Raw genomic sequence first — 18,399 nt, 5'->3', positions numbered from 1 at the left:
ATCAAGGAAACTTAAAAGTTTCTGATCTTTTTTCCACATCTTTATCTCTATCAGTGCCGGCAGATAATTCAGGAAAAAAAGCACTTTGGTCACATAGAAAGTATATTTTTTTTTTTACATCTATCAGCTAAATTTAGTATCTGAGGCCTTTTTTTGTCAGTTTTTCTATTGGCTTATTAGTGTAAACCCAAAGTAGAGTGCCCCCGGTCTACAGCATCGTTATTTGGAGGAATGTGGGCTGTAAAGTTTGGGAATCCCCGATACAGATTACTGTTTTCAAAAGAGACTGGAAACCGCATCCTAAAAGACCTTCAACCATACTGTTAAGAATATTTGAGCAAAAATTTAAGAACTGGGAAGATTAAACTAACTTCAATGCAAATTCCAGTTTTCTACAACTTTCAGTTATCGAGTTGGACACTAAGCTTGAGCTGGTCCCAGTTGAATCAAGAAAAAACTAGAAATTTATTTCATGATCCGTCCATTGGAACAGCTCTTGAGCTCCTCCAATTCAACCCTGGTCTTGTGGTCTGAAGCTTCTGACTGTCAGTGTTGGTTACTTGTTTTCAGCTGCAGGACCTAGGAGTACAGCAGACCGTTGGTTAGATCTCCAGAGGTGTGAACTCAAGTCATGGTACTTAGACTCCAGTCAGACTGGAGTCACAATTTTGATGACTTTGGACTCGACTTGACTATATCATTAAAGACTTGCAACTCAGCTTGGACTCTCACATCAATGACTTTGGACTTGACTCGGACTTAAGTCTAATGACTTGAAAATACTTTTGGTTTTTCGAAGAGGGAATGTGCTGGACGCGAGTCAAACTTAGGTCATAATTTTGATGACTTTAGACTCGATTTAACAATATCATCAAAGACTTTGACATCTTCAATTTGGGACTTGACTCTGACTTTAATCTAGTGACTTGGGATTTGGGATTAAAGACTCGAGACTTACTTAAAACTTGCAAAGCAATGACTTGCTCCCACCTTTGTTGATCACACAAACCTTTTAAAGTTACCGGTGTAGGGATAGAGTTGGTAGTTTCATCCAAGGATAGCCGGTTGGCATCAAGTATGAAGAGGACAGAGTGTGACTTTCCACAAAATTATTTATTGTGCAAAACTTTGACTGTATGACGCCGGGTCTCCATGGTACTATATTCACTTTTTATACCCAAGATAGACATCAAACCTTTAACAACTCGCTACTGATGAGAGTCCTTCACTTGGTCAGGAACATAACAGCGACTGAGCAAAACAGCTAGTATGTTACAGGACCCAAAACAAAGGTGGTGCCACATGATGGCGCTATTTGGTTCTGCCAAAGCATAACCGCATCTTGACTCTGATTGTTACAGGAAGTTATGGGCCTTGAGCAATTGGGACTCTACCACCAGTGTCATATGCTTTTTCAGTGATGCTCACTCTGTTGTGTACCTCTGAGGGTCTTGGCTAACGCTCCCCCTGTCTTAGCATTCCATATGTGCACATAATTTAATTTTAATTTTAATCTTTTAACATACTTTTTTTTTTGCTCTAAACATATATTTAGTGTCTTACTTAGATGTCTTTTAGTTTTATTCTTTATTCTTTACTCTCTTAGATGTCTCTTTGTTTTATTGCTCTGCTTTTTCTTGTAACTGTTGTTATAAATTTTATCATTTTGATTAAACTTCTGTGATGTGCATTAGTCCAAAAATCCTCTTGACATCCTACCAACCATTCATTACAGTTATAGTGCTGTGCTTTGAGCTGCGTTTGAATTTGTATGAACTGTGCTATATAAATAAACTTTGATTGATTGATTGATTGATTGATTGAGTGATAAAAGGGAGGAGGGATGCCATATCACCAAGTCCTGGCTGTACTGAAGCAATTTATTTTCACACATCAACATTTCTGCTTCCATCTTCAACTCCTTTTAATGTCAGTAATTCAAAATGACATCGACTGTCACCTTTTCAGATTAGTTAGGTTTGGTTGGCTGGTTTCATGCTTTCTTGTTTATTGTCTTGTGTTTTGATGCTCACCTTTTCCTCTGGTCTGTTGACTACCTGCTTCCTTGCCGTGTTGCACCTCTGCCTTGTTATTCTAACTTTCAGCTCAGTCTTTACTTCCCTCTGTTCCAGTTCATCTTGTACCCTTGTGTCAACACCCTCGCCTTGTTTGTCCTCGAGTTTGATAAGTTAAATCCAGTCTTTGCATTCACCTGGTAATTTGAACACCTTTGCCTGAACTGTTCTGACTTTGCGACCTTTGGTTTGATTGAACAGACTTTGCTTCATTTTTAATTCCTGTATATTCCACACATTTCTACAGTCAAAGCTGAATTTCCAGTGCTTTTTTTTGTGGTTGCTCGCACATAGAAACACTGCTGCATTACGCTCTGACAGATTGAAAGACTGATTATAAAAGCTGTTGGTGAATTTGGAGGACTAAAGCAGAGTCATTTGCATATCCTTCATCTGCCTGGTGTGTCAACAAAGGAGCCTCGCTCCCCGTCTCCACACCGGTGTATTCAGATGCAAAGTAAAGTGAATGTAATTATGTATCCTCTCTTTTTTTCATAACATTTTGTTCTCTCTTTAATATGTGCGCTGTGGCGTATTTCAATTGTAAGCCTCTCATTTGTTTCCCTTTAGGAGATGAAGAAAGAGAGCTGTGCGGGGTTTAATTCTATTTGCGTGGAAATTTGTTGTAATACTTGGCTGGCGGCGGGTCAGGTGAAAAATTCATTTTTCATAAAGCGGGATTGTGCCACAGTAATAGCTCATTTAGCTCTGGAACAGCACGGCGGAGGAGTTGTTGGCCTGTGTCAGCAAATCTCCATGTCTGGTTAGGGCTGGTATGATAACCCACATGACATCGAACATTAAAGTGGTGGAGTTATGGCAGATTTCTATTAGTTATCTCAAACTTTAAGCAGCTGCAGGGCTTTACTCACCACTCACTCACCTTGTTGAGCCGAACATTGGTTGCTTTGCTGACTTAACGCCCGCGATCAATAAGATGAAAACATACTGGAGGGGAAACTCCTGACTCTCTGTGCTTCTTTGATTTTTTTTCTCTCGCAGCTTCTTTGGGTCTGCTGGGTGGCGTTGAATGAAAACATCGACAAATTCAGCCTCAATCATCTTGAATTGAATTAAATCACCAAAATATTTGGAGTTAATATGCATCTTCACCTGACAGTGGTTAAATACTTTTGATTCACCCACACTTTGAATCAAATTGCATTTCCGGGTTGTTTGGATCAATGCGGTCCTGGTTCTGCTCTGTATATACGTTGTGTGTTTAAAGCTCAGGGGAAAGGAGGAAACATTGATTTTCTGTGAATCAGTCAAGCACAGAGTTTTAAAGCTGGTTTGGTGGAAGTCGTTTTATTGATTAATAGCAGTGCCTATGCACACATGGAGGACACCAGGGATTAATCCAATTTTCAACTTTATGCAGGGAAAAGCAGAATAAGAGCACTGCCTCGTAGATTGTTTTAAAGCTTTTAGAGTTTGAGTTTGCCTTAAGTTTTTAAAGTCTAATATATTGTATTTGTTTGGCCTCGTTATTGAGCTGTTTTTATTTTATAAATCAAGGTTTTTTTTATGAAAACTTTTCACTTTATCACCTCAACCGCAAAAGAAAAAAAAAGTTGCAGAAGTGACAAAAGATTTATCATCAGTAGACAATAACAAGAAGGAAAGGAAGAGAGACCGTTTTATAGACTGTTTAAAACATGGGTGCAGTCTCTGTGATGTCACTCATTGGTTTCTGAGGTGGATCGGGGATTTAAACCCAAAGATGACAGTCTCCATGTTGGAAACAGTGGCTTAATCTCACTTTTAACCAAAAATCTGAGTCTGTCAGCTCAGCCTATTGTACAAATAAACGTTTAACATCTTGTCTTGGTTGATTCCAAACAGGTAATCCTTTAAGGTCACAAATGCACTAAAACTTTATCGCCACAATAAAAAAAATAAAAAATAAAAAAATAAAAATAGCATCATGCAGAATAATCAAAAAGTTAAAAGTTTTTCTTGAAACCAAGTGGAAACTTCTAGTTTTAAGCAAATAACAAAGTGTTGAGAACTGCAGTTCCATAAGTGTCCACCAGAGGCTGGCTGCAGGAGCAACAGGAGTAACACACACATCCATCGATTAAAGCTGGTCTTTACTGGATAAATAAACATGTTTTCTGCCTGTTTTTTTTTTCCTGCAATTTTTTTTCTGAAGATATTTAGGTTGGGAGTTTTTCCTATCACGACAGTTGTTTTATTATTTTACATTATGCAAGATAAATATAAATAAAGGGGCTGTGAGGAGTTTGAAAGTGATCTTCCAAATATAAATCGGATCATAATCCACACTTTAAAACGAGATTATCAGAGCCAATATAGATTAATTTGAAATGCTACTTCGTAGTTTCTTTTTAGCTTCCTGATCGGGTTGATAAAGACTGGATTGATTTATGGCACAATGATTTACGAAGTCTCTACGACAACACATGATGTAGTGATGGTGGACACAGGAGCCTAACTGTCAGACGGAAAAAGTGCAGAAGAGCAGAAGAAAGCTAAACAGGAGAGAGATAGAGCACGAGCTAAAGGCTAACACACAGGAGCTAAACTGTTTGTGCAAATGTTCGTTCCACCCCACAGTCAGCAGTTATTCTGCAGTGGTCTGTTCAAACTTGAGAGTCTATCAATAAAATAAAGAGTGAGGTTACGTTAGCTCTGTTGGTAGATGACTGGTAGGACATAACCAGGATTCACTAACGTAACACTTTACAGACATGTCTCAGAGCATCAGGTTTTCAGTAACACTCCGAATAGACGGCTACTAAACCACTCTACAAACTTACAGTTTACTTGTTAACACGTTAGCTTACAGTTACGTTGTAGCACCGGCTGCTTGTAACGCTACATATTGCCGGCTACTGACGTATGGTTCAAATTCACAACAATTGCTTGTTGTTATGTTTCAAACAACAGCAACTGTACTGTAACTGCATTGATAAATACCTTACCTTGTTGCGTTAAAAGTCACATCTTTACGACAGTGTGCATAGGACCCCGGGCCAGAAGGTGGCGATGTAGTCCAATTAACACAGATCCTCCTCAGAGCATCTATAAATTCTGAGAACATTTTGTAAAATGTTGAATATTTTTGTCTTTCGTGAAATATTTCAGCTTGTTGATAAATGTTTCATTCGTTTTTTGCATGTGGTGCAATTCTTTCAACGTCCCATAAAATGTTTTTCTTGGTCATTAGAAGTTACAGAGTTGACCTGTGAGCTGTAGTATTGACACGTCATAAATCATCCTCACCCTTATGAAATATTTACAGATATTTACCTGAATTTCATACCTACGGCAGTTTTTATACTGCTCTGCCGTAAAGTTGATGTTTATACATGGTGTTGATGCGGCCTCCTTAGCTTCTACAGCAAGCCTCTAGTGGACACTCAAGAAACTGCAGTTTTTTCAACTTCCTACTGGCTTCATCTTCCAACACTGGAGGTTTCTGCTTGATCTGAACTTATCAAATACATTAGATAAAAAAACACAAACATCACTTCATTCCACCTGTACCATATAAAGCTTTCCATGCAGGGTTTGTTACTGAGCATCATTTAATCTGATGAGTTATAACTCCTCATCATTTTGAACTGTGAATTAATGACAGTGTTTTTCTCTTTGCAGTCAAGCAGAAAGCGGCTCTGGAGAAGGAAACCAAGCTCAGCATCCTGGAGGCCGGGGTCGCAGACGTGAGTACTACAGTTAACTTTCCAACACTTTCAAAAAACTTGATATTATCAGAGACAAACCATTTAACACTGTGAGGCTACATGTGTAGTGTGGAAAACCCCAGCCCCAGCAGCCTCTTCTCTTAAACCTATTTGTAGAGATCTGCAGAAATTTTGCTATGGGAGCACTTGAGAGTCCCACCACTGAGAGAGGAGGCTGATTACTGAAGGTTCAACCTCTCAGACTCCTCAAAGAGGCGTGAGATACAGCAAGATGCTGGGAGCGTAGAGTTTTAGAGGGGTACGAGGGCATTACGTGTTTGTTTTGTGTTGATGTTTTCATGCTTCAGCGATTTGTGGCAATTGTCCCTATAAAGCTTATCATGAAAATCAAGAGGTGCAGCGTGGTCTTGTATATTCCTGTCATTTCAGTCGCGCTGTTTTTGGAGTATGTTTCATAATTGTGCTTGAGTAAATCAATGATAAACAGCGACTTTAAGCGAGAAGCATCTGGAGAAAAAGATGCTAACTTCTCTAATGTTTCGAGCCCTCTCCATTATCCCTGCTACCTCTCTCAGCTTCTCCCCTGCTCAGTTTTCATCTCCGGACATTGCTATTCTCCACCATCTCTGCGGAAAATAGACTGCTGAGTGTCTGCACTCGCCTATTGATTCAAGAGTTAGTCTGCACCGATGACGGCACGCCATTCACCACGCTTATCAAAGTAGCAGCAGCGAGGTCTGAGAGAGAAACGCTCGGAAAAGAGGAGGGGAGTGCAGAAAGAAGTGGAGCTGGTGGTTGTGGAGGAGGGGCGAAATGGAGGGTCCATGGTGGTGATCAATACTTAGCAGCAAACAGGAGCCAATTACGGCCAATCGAAGCTCTGTTGTAAGAAAGAGAAGGGGAGAGAAGCGGAGAAAAACCCCTCCATCACAGGCTGCTAGATAAATAGCCAAAAGCTGTGGGCGAGGCTCAACCTGCAACAAAACATCCATCATCACCCCATACTGTGCTTATTATGGTTTTATCATACACTGTGAAATAAGAATATTAGCATACTTCATCACAGCTGACACTTTAAAACACAAAACAGAGGAGTTAGCTTCTCCAGAGTGAGCAGCAGAGGATGTGTGAGCTCCTCTCTGGGAGCAGATTTTGCACAGGACGGCCTGTTGTGCTTATTTGTCAGACAATGAAGTAAATTCTCATATTTTCAGCGGTGCCTGTGAACATTTGAAAAGAAGATAACATGGGAGTTTATTGATCCCAGTGGGGAAATTAGTTGGCGCAGCAGGAAAGGATAATGGGGAAAAATAGCATGTGATAAAACCAATAAAGACAAAAACAGTCCAAGAGTTAAACAGAGCGTAAATTATTGTGGGGTTGTATAAGTTTATGAACCCAATGATGGAGCATGTGCAGTGCATTCTGGGTGTTGGAATCACATGTGTGGAGTTTGGCGAGTCATGGGACAGACTTGATTACGTGCTTTGGGGTTTCATCATAAGCTGCAAAAACTAAAATCAGGGTAACAGCACAGAAACACACATTAAACATCAAAAAGAAAAAAACCCAATGTTTAATACAATTTGATTTTTTTGAATGGGTCACATGACCTGAAAATATCAAAGGGGTTTAAAACACTTTAAACCCTTAAAACACTTTATTTAATTTATAGTTTTGGAGGTTGAACCGTTCAAAAAAATATTTTTGTTGTATTTTTTTTTTCATTTTGACGCTAATGTCAGAAATCTAACTTTTAATCTCTAAATTTTGCCTAAAGGTCCCATATTATGCAAAAATCACTTTATGAAGTCTTTTAGTGAAATTTGTGGGTCTTTGTCTTTCCTCCCAGCCCACAAAATGTGATATTTAATGACAAAACCTGCACTTAGTAGTGCTTGTGAATGTAAAATCCTGACCTCAAACGAGCCGTTTGGAATTTCCGGGGTTTGCCGACGTCAGCAATTCCCTTTTTTTCAGGAGCAAGTCTGACCTGATTGGTCCACCAGTGCAGGTACCCCGGAACTCTCCAACTTCCCTCTCCACTGCTGCTACAGCAGCCATCAGTGCTCTGTTTTTGGCTGTAAACAGCCACATAGTTCCAGGCCCAAGCTTCCCATCTCAGAAGAAGACAAGAATAAGTGGCTAGAGTTCATTTATCAAGGAAATGTGCCAGCTACACTCAGTAAAACTGTGCATGTGTGTGCTAGTCACTTCATGGCCGACTGCTTTTCCAACTTTGGACAGTCCAACAGAGGGCTAGCGAATAGACTGGTCCTGAATCCAAGCGCATTACCAACCATCCTCCAACAAACCTGGGACCCTGGAAATGTGAGTATTTTAAATGCTGTGTGCTGTGGAGCAGATGTAAGAGCTTTTCCTCAGTGTCCCCCCTGTCTCTGTGTTAGCTTCAGGATGCTAATTTTAGCTGTGGTTAGCCTGTTGTCCTAGCCTGTAGTGCTACTGTAAACGAGCTTCACTGTTTTCTAAACATTGTGCACTGGGAGCTCGTGGCGCCACTCAGTGACGTGGAAGAGCGGGGCGGTATCAGCAGTGGCTCATTTACATATGAAGGCCACGCCCACTAAATCAGAGCGTTCTGAACAGAGGGGCTATGAGAGCCTGGAAACAATGCTGCTGTGCTTGATTTATTGGCTTTTTGGACCAAAACATGTTACTACCATTTCATGAAGACATCAATGATCCATATTAAACTGCAGAAAAGGAGCAGAATATGGGACCTTTAGGAAGAAAAGGAATAAAGGGTCAGTCCCATTGACTATATAACATATAGACAAAGCACCTATGCATTCCTGAAACCGTAAAATGAAGCCAATCCGTGGAAGCAGCCACATTTGATATGACGCTGGCTGTGAGTTTTCTTCAAGCAGCCACAGGGCGCCTGGCGGTCAAGCTCACCTGAGCTGTGCCTCTGATTGGAAAATCAAATGATCCTAATAACTTCTAAACTGCAGAGATAGAAAACAAATTCACTCACCACACAGTGTGTGCTGATAGTGAAATCAGTGTTTTAGACCCAAGCTGTTTTTTGAACCAGGTCGTAAATATGTTTTTAATGCAGTAAAAGTCAGTTTTTATGGCTGGGTGTGTTCATGACCTCTGGTCTTTCTACAGCCAGCCTCAAGCAGATTCTCGACAAACAGCGAATTTTAGCACTTGTATAAAATGAACCATAGGCTTCATTTTACTGACCAGATGTTGCCCCTTGGTCAGTCTCTGGTTTCTGTTAAAAAGAAGACAGAACTGACTCTAAACCCTGAAACCTGACTTTTTCCCCTCAAAATTCAATCACTTATCAATTTCTTATCCCTGCCCCAGTTGCCTGACTTCTTTTCTAGAAAAGAATAGAATAGAATAGAACTTAGTTGTAGCACGTACAACGAAATTGAAGTCACAGCAGCAATCAAGAAAACAAAAGTAAGAAAGTGTATAGAAAGTGCAAAAAGCTCCATAAGAAAATAGATGATGACAGCTTGTCCATCATTGTCCAGTCAGCCAGCCTCCACCTCCACAGGGTCCAGGACTGAGCTTCTTCAGCAGTCTGTTCAGTCTCTGTCTCCTGGATCCTGTCTGCTCACAGCAGGTGAAGCTCTTCCAATGTGTCTGGTGTTAGCTCTGTCAGCCATGTCCGTGAACAGCACGATGCCGCTCTGCCCTCCGGCAGCCCCTCTACCGCTGGGTTAGCACGGCTAGCTCGCCCATCCCACTGGAGATAGATACCACGTTCCCAACAACGATGGATGGAATGACAGGTCCACATTGTCACCTCCAGAGTTGGGGTCCGTTACTCAAAAAAGTAAAAAGTTACCTGTTACTCGTTACTCTTGAAAAAAGTAGTGCCTTACACTACTTGATTACTCCATGGAAATAGTAACGAAGTTACACTACTTTATCCCCCTGATACATCTTTATATGCTTCAAGAGATTCGCAGTTGTGTTCCACGCAGTCTTCAGCCTCTTATTTCCTGGGCATAACTTAAATTTTACGGTCACGTTCTTCTCCTTCTGCTGTACAAAATCCAAATAATGTGCATATGAACTGTCACAGTAAAATTGGTTGCCTTATATAAATCTGTGCCCCACTGACAACACTGCACTCCCTCCCACTGTAAATGCCCCTTTTAAAGGATAAGTTCGGTTTATACAGCTTTTACATTGTTTATAGAATGAAGTTGAACAAAATACTCACCCAGAAGGCTTTCCTGATCCAAGCAGTGCTTCGGGAGATATTTAGATCCAAAATCGTGCAGCGGATGTCCGTATAATGGGATCCATTGGGGCATAGACAGCGCCGCTCCTAAAACTGCATTAATCGTCCAAAAACTTGTCCCTCAAAGAAAGGAGTCAGCGCTCCAGAAAGTACTGCGCATGCGCAGCCAGCTCTCAAGAGAGTACTGCGCATGCGGAGTAGTTGCTTGTATGGCCACCGTTCAATCTACTGGTGGTAATAAAAAGAACTCTGCTTAAATAGTGATATTTTGGTTGCTCTATTTGCAGTCATTGTAAAAGTAACGATCGTGGCGTTTCATTTGTAACTCTAGTTTAACTACTAATCTAGGAGGAGTAGTGCGGTCACACTGCTCGTTCCTATCAAAAGTAATTTAACTACTTGTAACGTTCGTTACTTGTAGTTATATACCCAACTCTCGTCACCTCCCAGCTCACACCTGAGAACCAGCACGTCGTCCTCACCTCCTCCTCCTCACCTCCTCCTCCTCACCTTGAGGGAAATCATCAAGCCTTAAACCAGTTAGCATTGACGTGCTACAGGCTGCTAACAGCTAATTTCACATGCAAACAATGCAGCCATAGTTACATGTAGAATCTTTATGATTCTTTGCAATAGTTGTTGCATAATATATTGCACATGTATCAACTTCAATTTAAAATATACACTCTACCTTGAAAAAGCAAGCAAAAAAAATAGTAGGAAAGGAAACAATCAATGTTACAGATGACTGCCCTCCTGTGTTTTGGAGGGGTACTGCAGAGCTGCATCAGCCACTATGGTGTAGGGTCCAAGCAGAAGTAGAAACCAGGGTTAAGTTGATTTCTTTTACATATTTTAGACAACCATAAAAAAACACATTTTGCACATATCACAACAGCATAGTTATGTAGTAGAAGAGTCCAGGTGCTTAAACTGACAACAATGGGGAAACTTTTTGCTTTCCAAACTCTCGAAACTGGTCTATATCATTAAACGTTTACACTAAAAGGTCTAGGCTGCTGCATTCGAGCATATTTTATTGTAAACGTCTCGTCGTTGCATGTATATTTTACTGATTGTGTGTTTCTGGCTCAGCAGAGCTTCTGTTTAATCAGGACATGTGCTTGTTTTTGATTCTTCATTTCTCACAGCGACTCTTCAGTGTCTTTAATAGATTACAGGCTCTCACAATTATCTCAAACAAACTCATTTCAGTTCTTCTTGAAGGTTCAGACGACACACTGCTGCTCCTAACACGACTGCGGCCTCTCTTCTTTTTCCTCCAGTCTGACCGCTGTTACCTCTCATGGCTTCACCGTTGAACACAGCTCTCCTCCAGGCCTCAGAGAGCACATCACTGTTGTTTCCACACTCAGACTTTCGTCCAATTAAGAAAATGTGTGTGCGTGATGGGAGGGGAGGGAGGTTGGAGATAAGGTTGCTGTGGCAGCAACCAGATTATAATTGTCTTGGAGTGGCACTAATCCCCCTCCGACCCGGCCAGCTCGTTTTGTTCACAGCAAATCAAGGAGCGTCCAATCTGTCTGAGAGACCGCTTTCACAAATGGAGGGAGGCAGGGAGGAGGGAAGGAGCTAATGAAACAAAAAATCAACAACAGTAGATTGTCTTTTTCATCATCACACTTACTACGAGAGAATACAGAGCAGGCGGCCGACACTCGGATTCACTCAGAGGAGCTCGCTGCTCAGATGTTAATTGTTACAGGAGCTGATTTCATCGAGTTGAGCTGGAGAGGGGTGAACTCATCATCTGTTGGAAATTTTGGTTGATTGTTGCTCAAACATTTCAACCTTGAGGCTTACCGGCGTTTGACTAAGACTAAGCTCTGTGATGAAATGCTTCACAAACAGTTTCCAGAAATCATTCTCCTTCCCAGTCAGCAAACGTGTTTATGGGGTTTAAACCATTCAATAAACTACTAGGATATTTTAAGATCTGCTGCAAAGACTTTGACCCCTATAGTTCTTCTGAAACTACAACTAGGTATGGTTAGCTTTGAATTGTTACGGTACCGATGCCCGGTACGTGGCAAACAGTATCGGTACTCAACGGTACCAATTTTTGCTACTTTTGTGTGTGTTTATGAGGTAATAAATATTAATTTGTTTAAAAATAAGATCGCAAAATTTTTCAATTTAACATGTTTATTTCTCAATATATTAACTTGCAATGCTGTGTTCATGTACAGCACGGAAAATCCCTTGCTCTTCCACTCCCTCACTGTCACAAGGATGCGTTCAGGTACCTTAACATGGTACCATCTGATTGTACGCAAATTATGTTGAATGTGACTCCCCTGGATTGCAGGACAAGATGTTGCCTTACTCCGCACCTCTTTGGGGTCCAGTAACTCCTCAGGTTGCTCTCAAATCTGTGTTGTTAACTGTTATTATTTACAGACTTGTAAGACCAGCCTTGGTCTTGCAGCAATGTGGAAACCAGTGTTTTTGCCACAGTGTCAACAGGCAAAGGTAGAATGTGCTGAAATTCCTCAGTGTGGATAGATTTTGTGAAATCAGGTCGTCCCTGAAGTTGCTTTAGCCGACAATTTTTGTACTTATGATCCCAGTGGAGAAATAATGCTTTTTTGTGAGCTCCTCCAAAGCAACGCTCCCCGCTCACATGCACGGGCGACTCAGCACATCATTTTATGTTTCGCACTACATCAAGTCATGTCTCATTTGGAGGTAAGGAAACACCAAAATGTTAAAGCATAAAGCTAAAAAACAATAAAAAAACTTGACTTTTGTTAGTACTCACAACTGTCATGCTAGCATCATCCACTTTTACCTGAGACATGATATCAGGAGTAAAGCTATAATACAAATAGTACATGTACATTTTCTCTAGGACTTACTGAATATCACAACTTTTTTTTTGCTTGTCAGAGCCCCTGTGGTGAGAGTTCATTAGACTCTGATCCAGACTACAGCCTAGAGCCAAGTACCCCATCAGGTCTGAGGGGACAGGCCCGAGGTGGAGTGAGAGGGGCAGTAGTTAGAGGCAGGGGAACAGAAAAAGAAAAGAAAGCCTCCATCTTTCCTTTCTTGCTCTGTTTAGCTGGAGGAGCGGTTACTAGTAATCAGGGTATGGGTAGTTTCTCTGCCATTCTTCTACTGAGTGCGAACCTGTACACCGCTAAACTCGGGAACACGTATTGAGTCAGGGGCAGTGCACGCCGGTGAAATGTACGCGCAGGAGGAGGGCAAAACGTCAGGACGGGATTTGATTGGTTTAACAGATCGGATCCTAATTTGTGATTAGCTGATGTTTTCCTAGGTTTTTTCCTGCTGTAGATAGTGGATATTATTCACTCTCATTTAAGAACACATCATGTATTGCTTGCCATTGGGACATATAGATCATTTTAACGAGTATAACAAAGTGTATCTAAATCAAACTACCAATTATACCTTTAAGAGACCTTAAAAAGAAACAATTGTTTAGCTTTAACCAGTGGTACAGTAATATTTTTACCCAGTCTTTTCCCAGAGTCCCTCTTAGACTCAGTCTGTTTGAAGAGCTAATGCAATCAATGTCAAACTCTGGGAATCACCAGAGGACATAACAATAAAGGAGTGCTCTGCAACTTGTGCACAGAAGTCAAAAAGCATAGTTATGGAGGCCCGTTACATCCAAAATTAGAATCCCTTTGTTACAACAATAAACCAGAACAATGGTTTAGTTTTGAAAACCACCTCCAAAGCTGTAGCTACCATTGATTTTTCCATGAGACGGGCGGCAGAACTATACATTCAGTTCTGTTTTCTTTAGCTAGAGACCTCCAACCCAGACAGCTAATTTTCATAGTGTTATTTATTAGCTTCAAACCCTTCTTCACATGCTTCAGTTACCATCCCAGTCTATGATGTAGCCACCGTGGCTGCTTTTGTACATGTCCAAATAAAACTGTAAGTAAATCTTTTCATGTAACAAACAGACAGAAACCGTCTCTCCAAACCGTGTTTTCGTCACATTATTCACCAGCAAGGTATGGAGGAATGTAATCTCCACATAATCCCTATCTACACCAGATAATCTGGATTTTAGGGTTCATCCTGGTTTCACAATATTACAGGAGACGTTGTTGAATAAAGCCTCTCACCCTTGCAGCGTTGTTGTCTGCCTGAGCTACAACGCCCGTCTTTCATAAAGGTTTCACTGAGATTATATTCCTGTCTGAGGAGAGCTGAGTGATAGCATCGCTCGTAATGACAAAGTATTGTTGTGTACCGCCTGCCCAGGTGCATGAAAACACAGCTGCATTTGAAAGAGAATATTCATGAGACACACACTCGCTCACGTTGGATCAAGGATGTCTGCGCTGTTCATGGCGCTGAGCTGTATCCGTTATTTTCATCACAAAGAGCAAAATAAAGCAGAGAAGATCAAAACAATACCATGCATGTGAACTTCTCTACATACATGCATTGAGTAGAAGTGCATGTGCGAGCAAAAAAGTGCATCTGCGCGTGTGTTGTCTCCTGCCATAGATATTTAAATGGCTACATGTGAAAAATTGAATCGAGAGGCTGTTGAAGTGCTGGCTCTTCTTTTCTTTCTGGACCAGACACGGTGCCCGAGTGGCCTTTGATATGTTAATGAAAGCCCACTGTGAAGGCCCACAGGGTGAGATGCATGCTGGGATACATCCCAGGTGTCAGTCGTAGTGTGTGGTCTACCTGAGTTTGAGGGAAAATCTGGCAACCTACACAAAGTCACTGGGTTTTTACGAGGGATGGGTGTTGATAAGATTTTTTTTTAAACCAATGCCTTTATTGATTCTGCTTATCGATCCAATTCTTCTTTTTCAATTCCCTTATCAATGTCTCCTGTGAATTTTCTTTGTACAAAAAGCAGCTAAACAGGTTTTATGTGTCTACAACATTTAATTTACTTTAAAAGTGAATAAATATGAAATCGGTCACCTGATCTAGACATCTCCGGATGTAAATTTATTTAGAAATGAGTAAAAATGTCACGTGATGATGTACTGTTTTGTGGTTTTAGCAGTTGTTTAAGTTGTTTGGAACCTTGCCTTAGTTATAGAGCCTTTTCTTTCATTTGCCTGTGAGTATTTTGACATTTGGAGTTCTCAGTTTTTTTTTTACAAAGCGTAATTGTGATTTGTTTCTGTAATGGAAGTTGAAATTACTTCTTTTTTTTTGAGAAAGTTATTTTTTGGGGCTTTTCATGCCTTTAATCGGAGAGAATAGGACAGTGGATAGAGACAGAAACAGTGTGAGAGTGGAGAATGACATTTGGGAAACAAGCCGCCGGCTGGACTCAAACCCGGGCCACCCGATTGAGGGTAAACGTCATGGGGCATGACCTAGAACGCTTGGCCATCTGCGCCCCCCGAAAGATGAAATTCTATTCTGAAGCTGAAGTCATACTTACGTATGCCAACCACTAGTATATCAATGCAAATTCTTATATACGTTAGCATCAAGCTAGCGCTTTTTTGTATATATTTATTTTTGGTAAATAAGGAGAATTATACCATGTTGAATGTATGAATAGAAATCTCCTGAAAGAGAGTAATGTACAATTCCTTGTGATCTTAGTTCTTCAGTAAAACTTCAAGCTGAAAATCTTGAGGCCTGGACCACACGTATATGGATATTTTTTTGACCGGATAACTTTGTCCTCGTTTAAAAAAAATCTCTGTCCAAACCACAGAAAAATCTCTGTCCATACAAAGAGGCAAAACTGAAAACGATCGCCACTGAAGCCTGCAATGCCATGCCTGGCCGATAAGTGGCAGGTTGGCAAAATGTGAAAACCATAAGAAGAATGTTATGAGCATGTGCAGTCAAAAACAGTAAGAAGAAGCAGTCAACAGAGTAAAGAGATGGCAAAAAAACAAACACAAAAACATTACATTCATTTGTAGAGCTGTAATAAGGGCAAAAAGTGCAAAGAACACAAAAATAGTTTGGTAAATGTCAGCCATCGTTCTTGTTGGTGCCAACTGTTGCTACAGTGACTTGTTACTAGGTGCTTGACGTCATCTCGTCAACACCAGCTCCCGGATCCACTCAACCGGATGTTTTTTTTATTTCCTCACTTTTTTGTCCTTTTTAAAAAATCTCAGTTTATGTGGGTGAGATCTTTGTGTCTTTGTGGTTGAGAGGCCCAATTGGAAAGAAAAATGTGCGTTTAGGAGTATATCCATATTCGTGTGGTTCAGGCCTGAATCAGAGTTTTCTTGGGGAACGTTATCTAACTTCTGAGCTGCAGCAGACTGGTTGACATTAAGTCTGGCAGCTCTGGCATCATGTCAAGAATTGATAAGGGAATGTAAAGCACAAAGGCTAATAATGTTGATGGATTGAAACATTTCTTATGAACTATCAACAAGAACCAATTTCTGATACCCGTCCCTAGTTTTCACATCAACCACGAAGGACAAAGATGTCTTTCCTTGGTCTTGCTTTTCAACAATTTTACAGACTTCTTTAAGATTTAGTGTCAAGCTGACATGAAAACCAGGTCAAAGGACATTTGTCATTCATATTGATTGTGACACTCCTTTTTATTTCAATGATGGATTATTACAACAATCTAAAACACTTGGGTAACAGGTTTTGCTGAGGTAAAGAAGAGGTTGGCTGAAGTCCGTTCTTTGTTCATAGCTATCTTTTCCCGTATCTCTTTTTCAGAACCAGGTGTGCCTGCGGGCAGATGTGTCACTCTTATCGACCGTATATGAGGACATAGTCTTTGTCACTCATCTGTTTCTGATATGGAGATCTGAAGCCCTGTGTTGTTGGGAACTTTTTCGGAAATGCCAAACTCAGCTTAGCTTAGTTTGGGCTAACCCAAGCTAAGCCAGAACTGTAACATCTTCTTAACTGCTGCTAACCCTAACCCTTAAGTTATTTTTTTTAACCAAGCCATGAAAATGTTCCTATTTGGCTGTAAAAAATCATCTTTTGGGCTTGGTTGTTTTCAGTGCTTCCAGAGCCAGCTTCAAGAGGATGCTTGATGAAATCCAGCTTTTGGCAACCCCATATCACCTTCATTTCTTGTGTCTACTTAGTCACTTTTCCAACAATGTATTCCAGTGAAAAATCCATGTTCAAGTTCAATCAATTCAGAAACTCATGTTATTTCAACTGAAAACCTTAGTACAGTTATAACAATCAGCAACTTCCCTAACTCGCAGACATGCACACCCTTCTTTTCTGGCATCCCAAGATCCTAGTGGCTGCAGAAAAACAGCTTTTGATGCTTGTTTGGCTTTTAAAATAATATTTTTTCCTTTAAATTGTGCTCATCAGGAACTTTCAGTGCGTTTAGACCTTTAATGGTACAACACTTTGCTGCTTCTCTGAGTCAGTATTGACCTTTCATTAGAGCGTATTGAGTGGTCTTGTTGTCCACCGTGATGCAGGGTCCACCCAGACTGCAGCTGCAGATAAACACATTTTTCCTTTTGCAAATGGATTTTAGGAGTAAATGATGTTTTGAAACCTTTTGTGTTGGCTGAACACAAGCAAACCTTGAACACGGAGGTGGCAGATTCATAAACACTCATATTAGTCGTCTTATTACGGCCAGCTTGGAAGGAAGTGAAATAACAGGTTTGTTATTCAGGCATGCCCACCTGTAGCGTCAGCACTCATCTGCTGACGTCGTCAATGCTACATTTGTACATCCTTTGATTTTCCACTTACCTCCATCTGGATGGTGAACATTTTAAGCTGCAGAGGAACTGACAGTCTGCTCTGTCATGGCCCTGCTGCTCTATTAGAAATCAATCTCTAAACTAATGTTGATGTAACTTATTTAAAGACTTCCGATGTGGACTTAAACACAGCAGAGAAGAGGGAAGTGTGTTTCCTACTTTGTCACCATAGCTTAGCATCTCCGGAGTCTGAAAGGGCCAGCCTCATGTCTGGTCTAGTTTTATCTCCCCACTGTAATCACATCACAGAAAAGTTGTGTTTTCCTCTGACATCTGAAGAGAACAAGACTTTCAAAGACAGGGTATATCACAGGGTCACAGTTAATTACAAGATTACAACTTGAGTCCTGGTGGGCTTAGTTCAAATCCTCTCTCAGGGGTCACCCAAATGAAGAAATCTTGAGCAGAAACAGAGGAAGAGTTCTGTGAGTAGTGGAGTGTGCTATCTGTGGTTATTAACTCATTGGCTGCCAGCTGCTGTCAGAGCATCTTGAACGATCTTTCAAGACCCACAGAATATTGTTTCCTATGACTGTGTAAACACCCAACTACTAAAGAAGAGTTGACTGTCCTCTTTTATGTCTTTCTGTCTTCGATTAAAAAAAGAGAAAACATACTTTTTAGAACGCATTCGTCTTTGGCGCGCCATCCTTTGATCATCTCCGTGATGTCTGTCGTCTTTTCCAGTGACACATCCTCAGTTTTAG

At 40.8% G+C, this 18,399-nt stretch overlaps 1 protein-coding gene across 1 annotated transcript in view; it reads left to right on the top strand.

The window, feature by feature from the left end:
• LOC141804092 (receptor-type tyrosine-protein phosphatase N2-like) overlaps positions 1-18,399 on the top strand; it is a 238,389-nt gene that overhangs the window by 117,792 nt on the left and 102,198 nt on the right. Inside the window, exon 12 of the mRNA XM_074688343.1 lies at positions 5,700-5,764. Within this exon, the coding sequence (XP_074544444.1) occupies positions 5,700-5,764 (65 nt within the window). The remainder of the gene's footprint in view (positions 1-5,699; positions 5,765-18,399) is intronic.

Source organism: Halichoeres trimaculatus, unplaced genomic scaffold (genome assembly GCF_033239565.1).
Source record: "Halichoeres trimaculatus isolate MK-OKI-2021-1 unplaced genomic scaffold, fHalTri1.1 fHalTri1_scaffold_15, whole genome shotgun sequence".
Taxonomy (NCBI): domain Eukaryota; kingdom Metazoa; phylum Chordata; class Actinopteri; order Labriformes; family Labridae; genus Halichoeres; species Halichoeres trimaculatus.
This window is presented reverse-complemented; position numbering and strand designations above follow the sequence as displayed.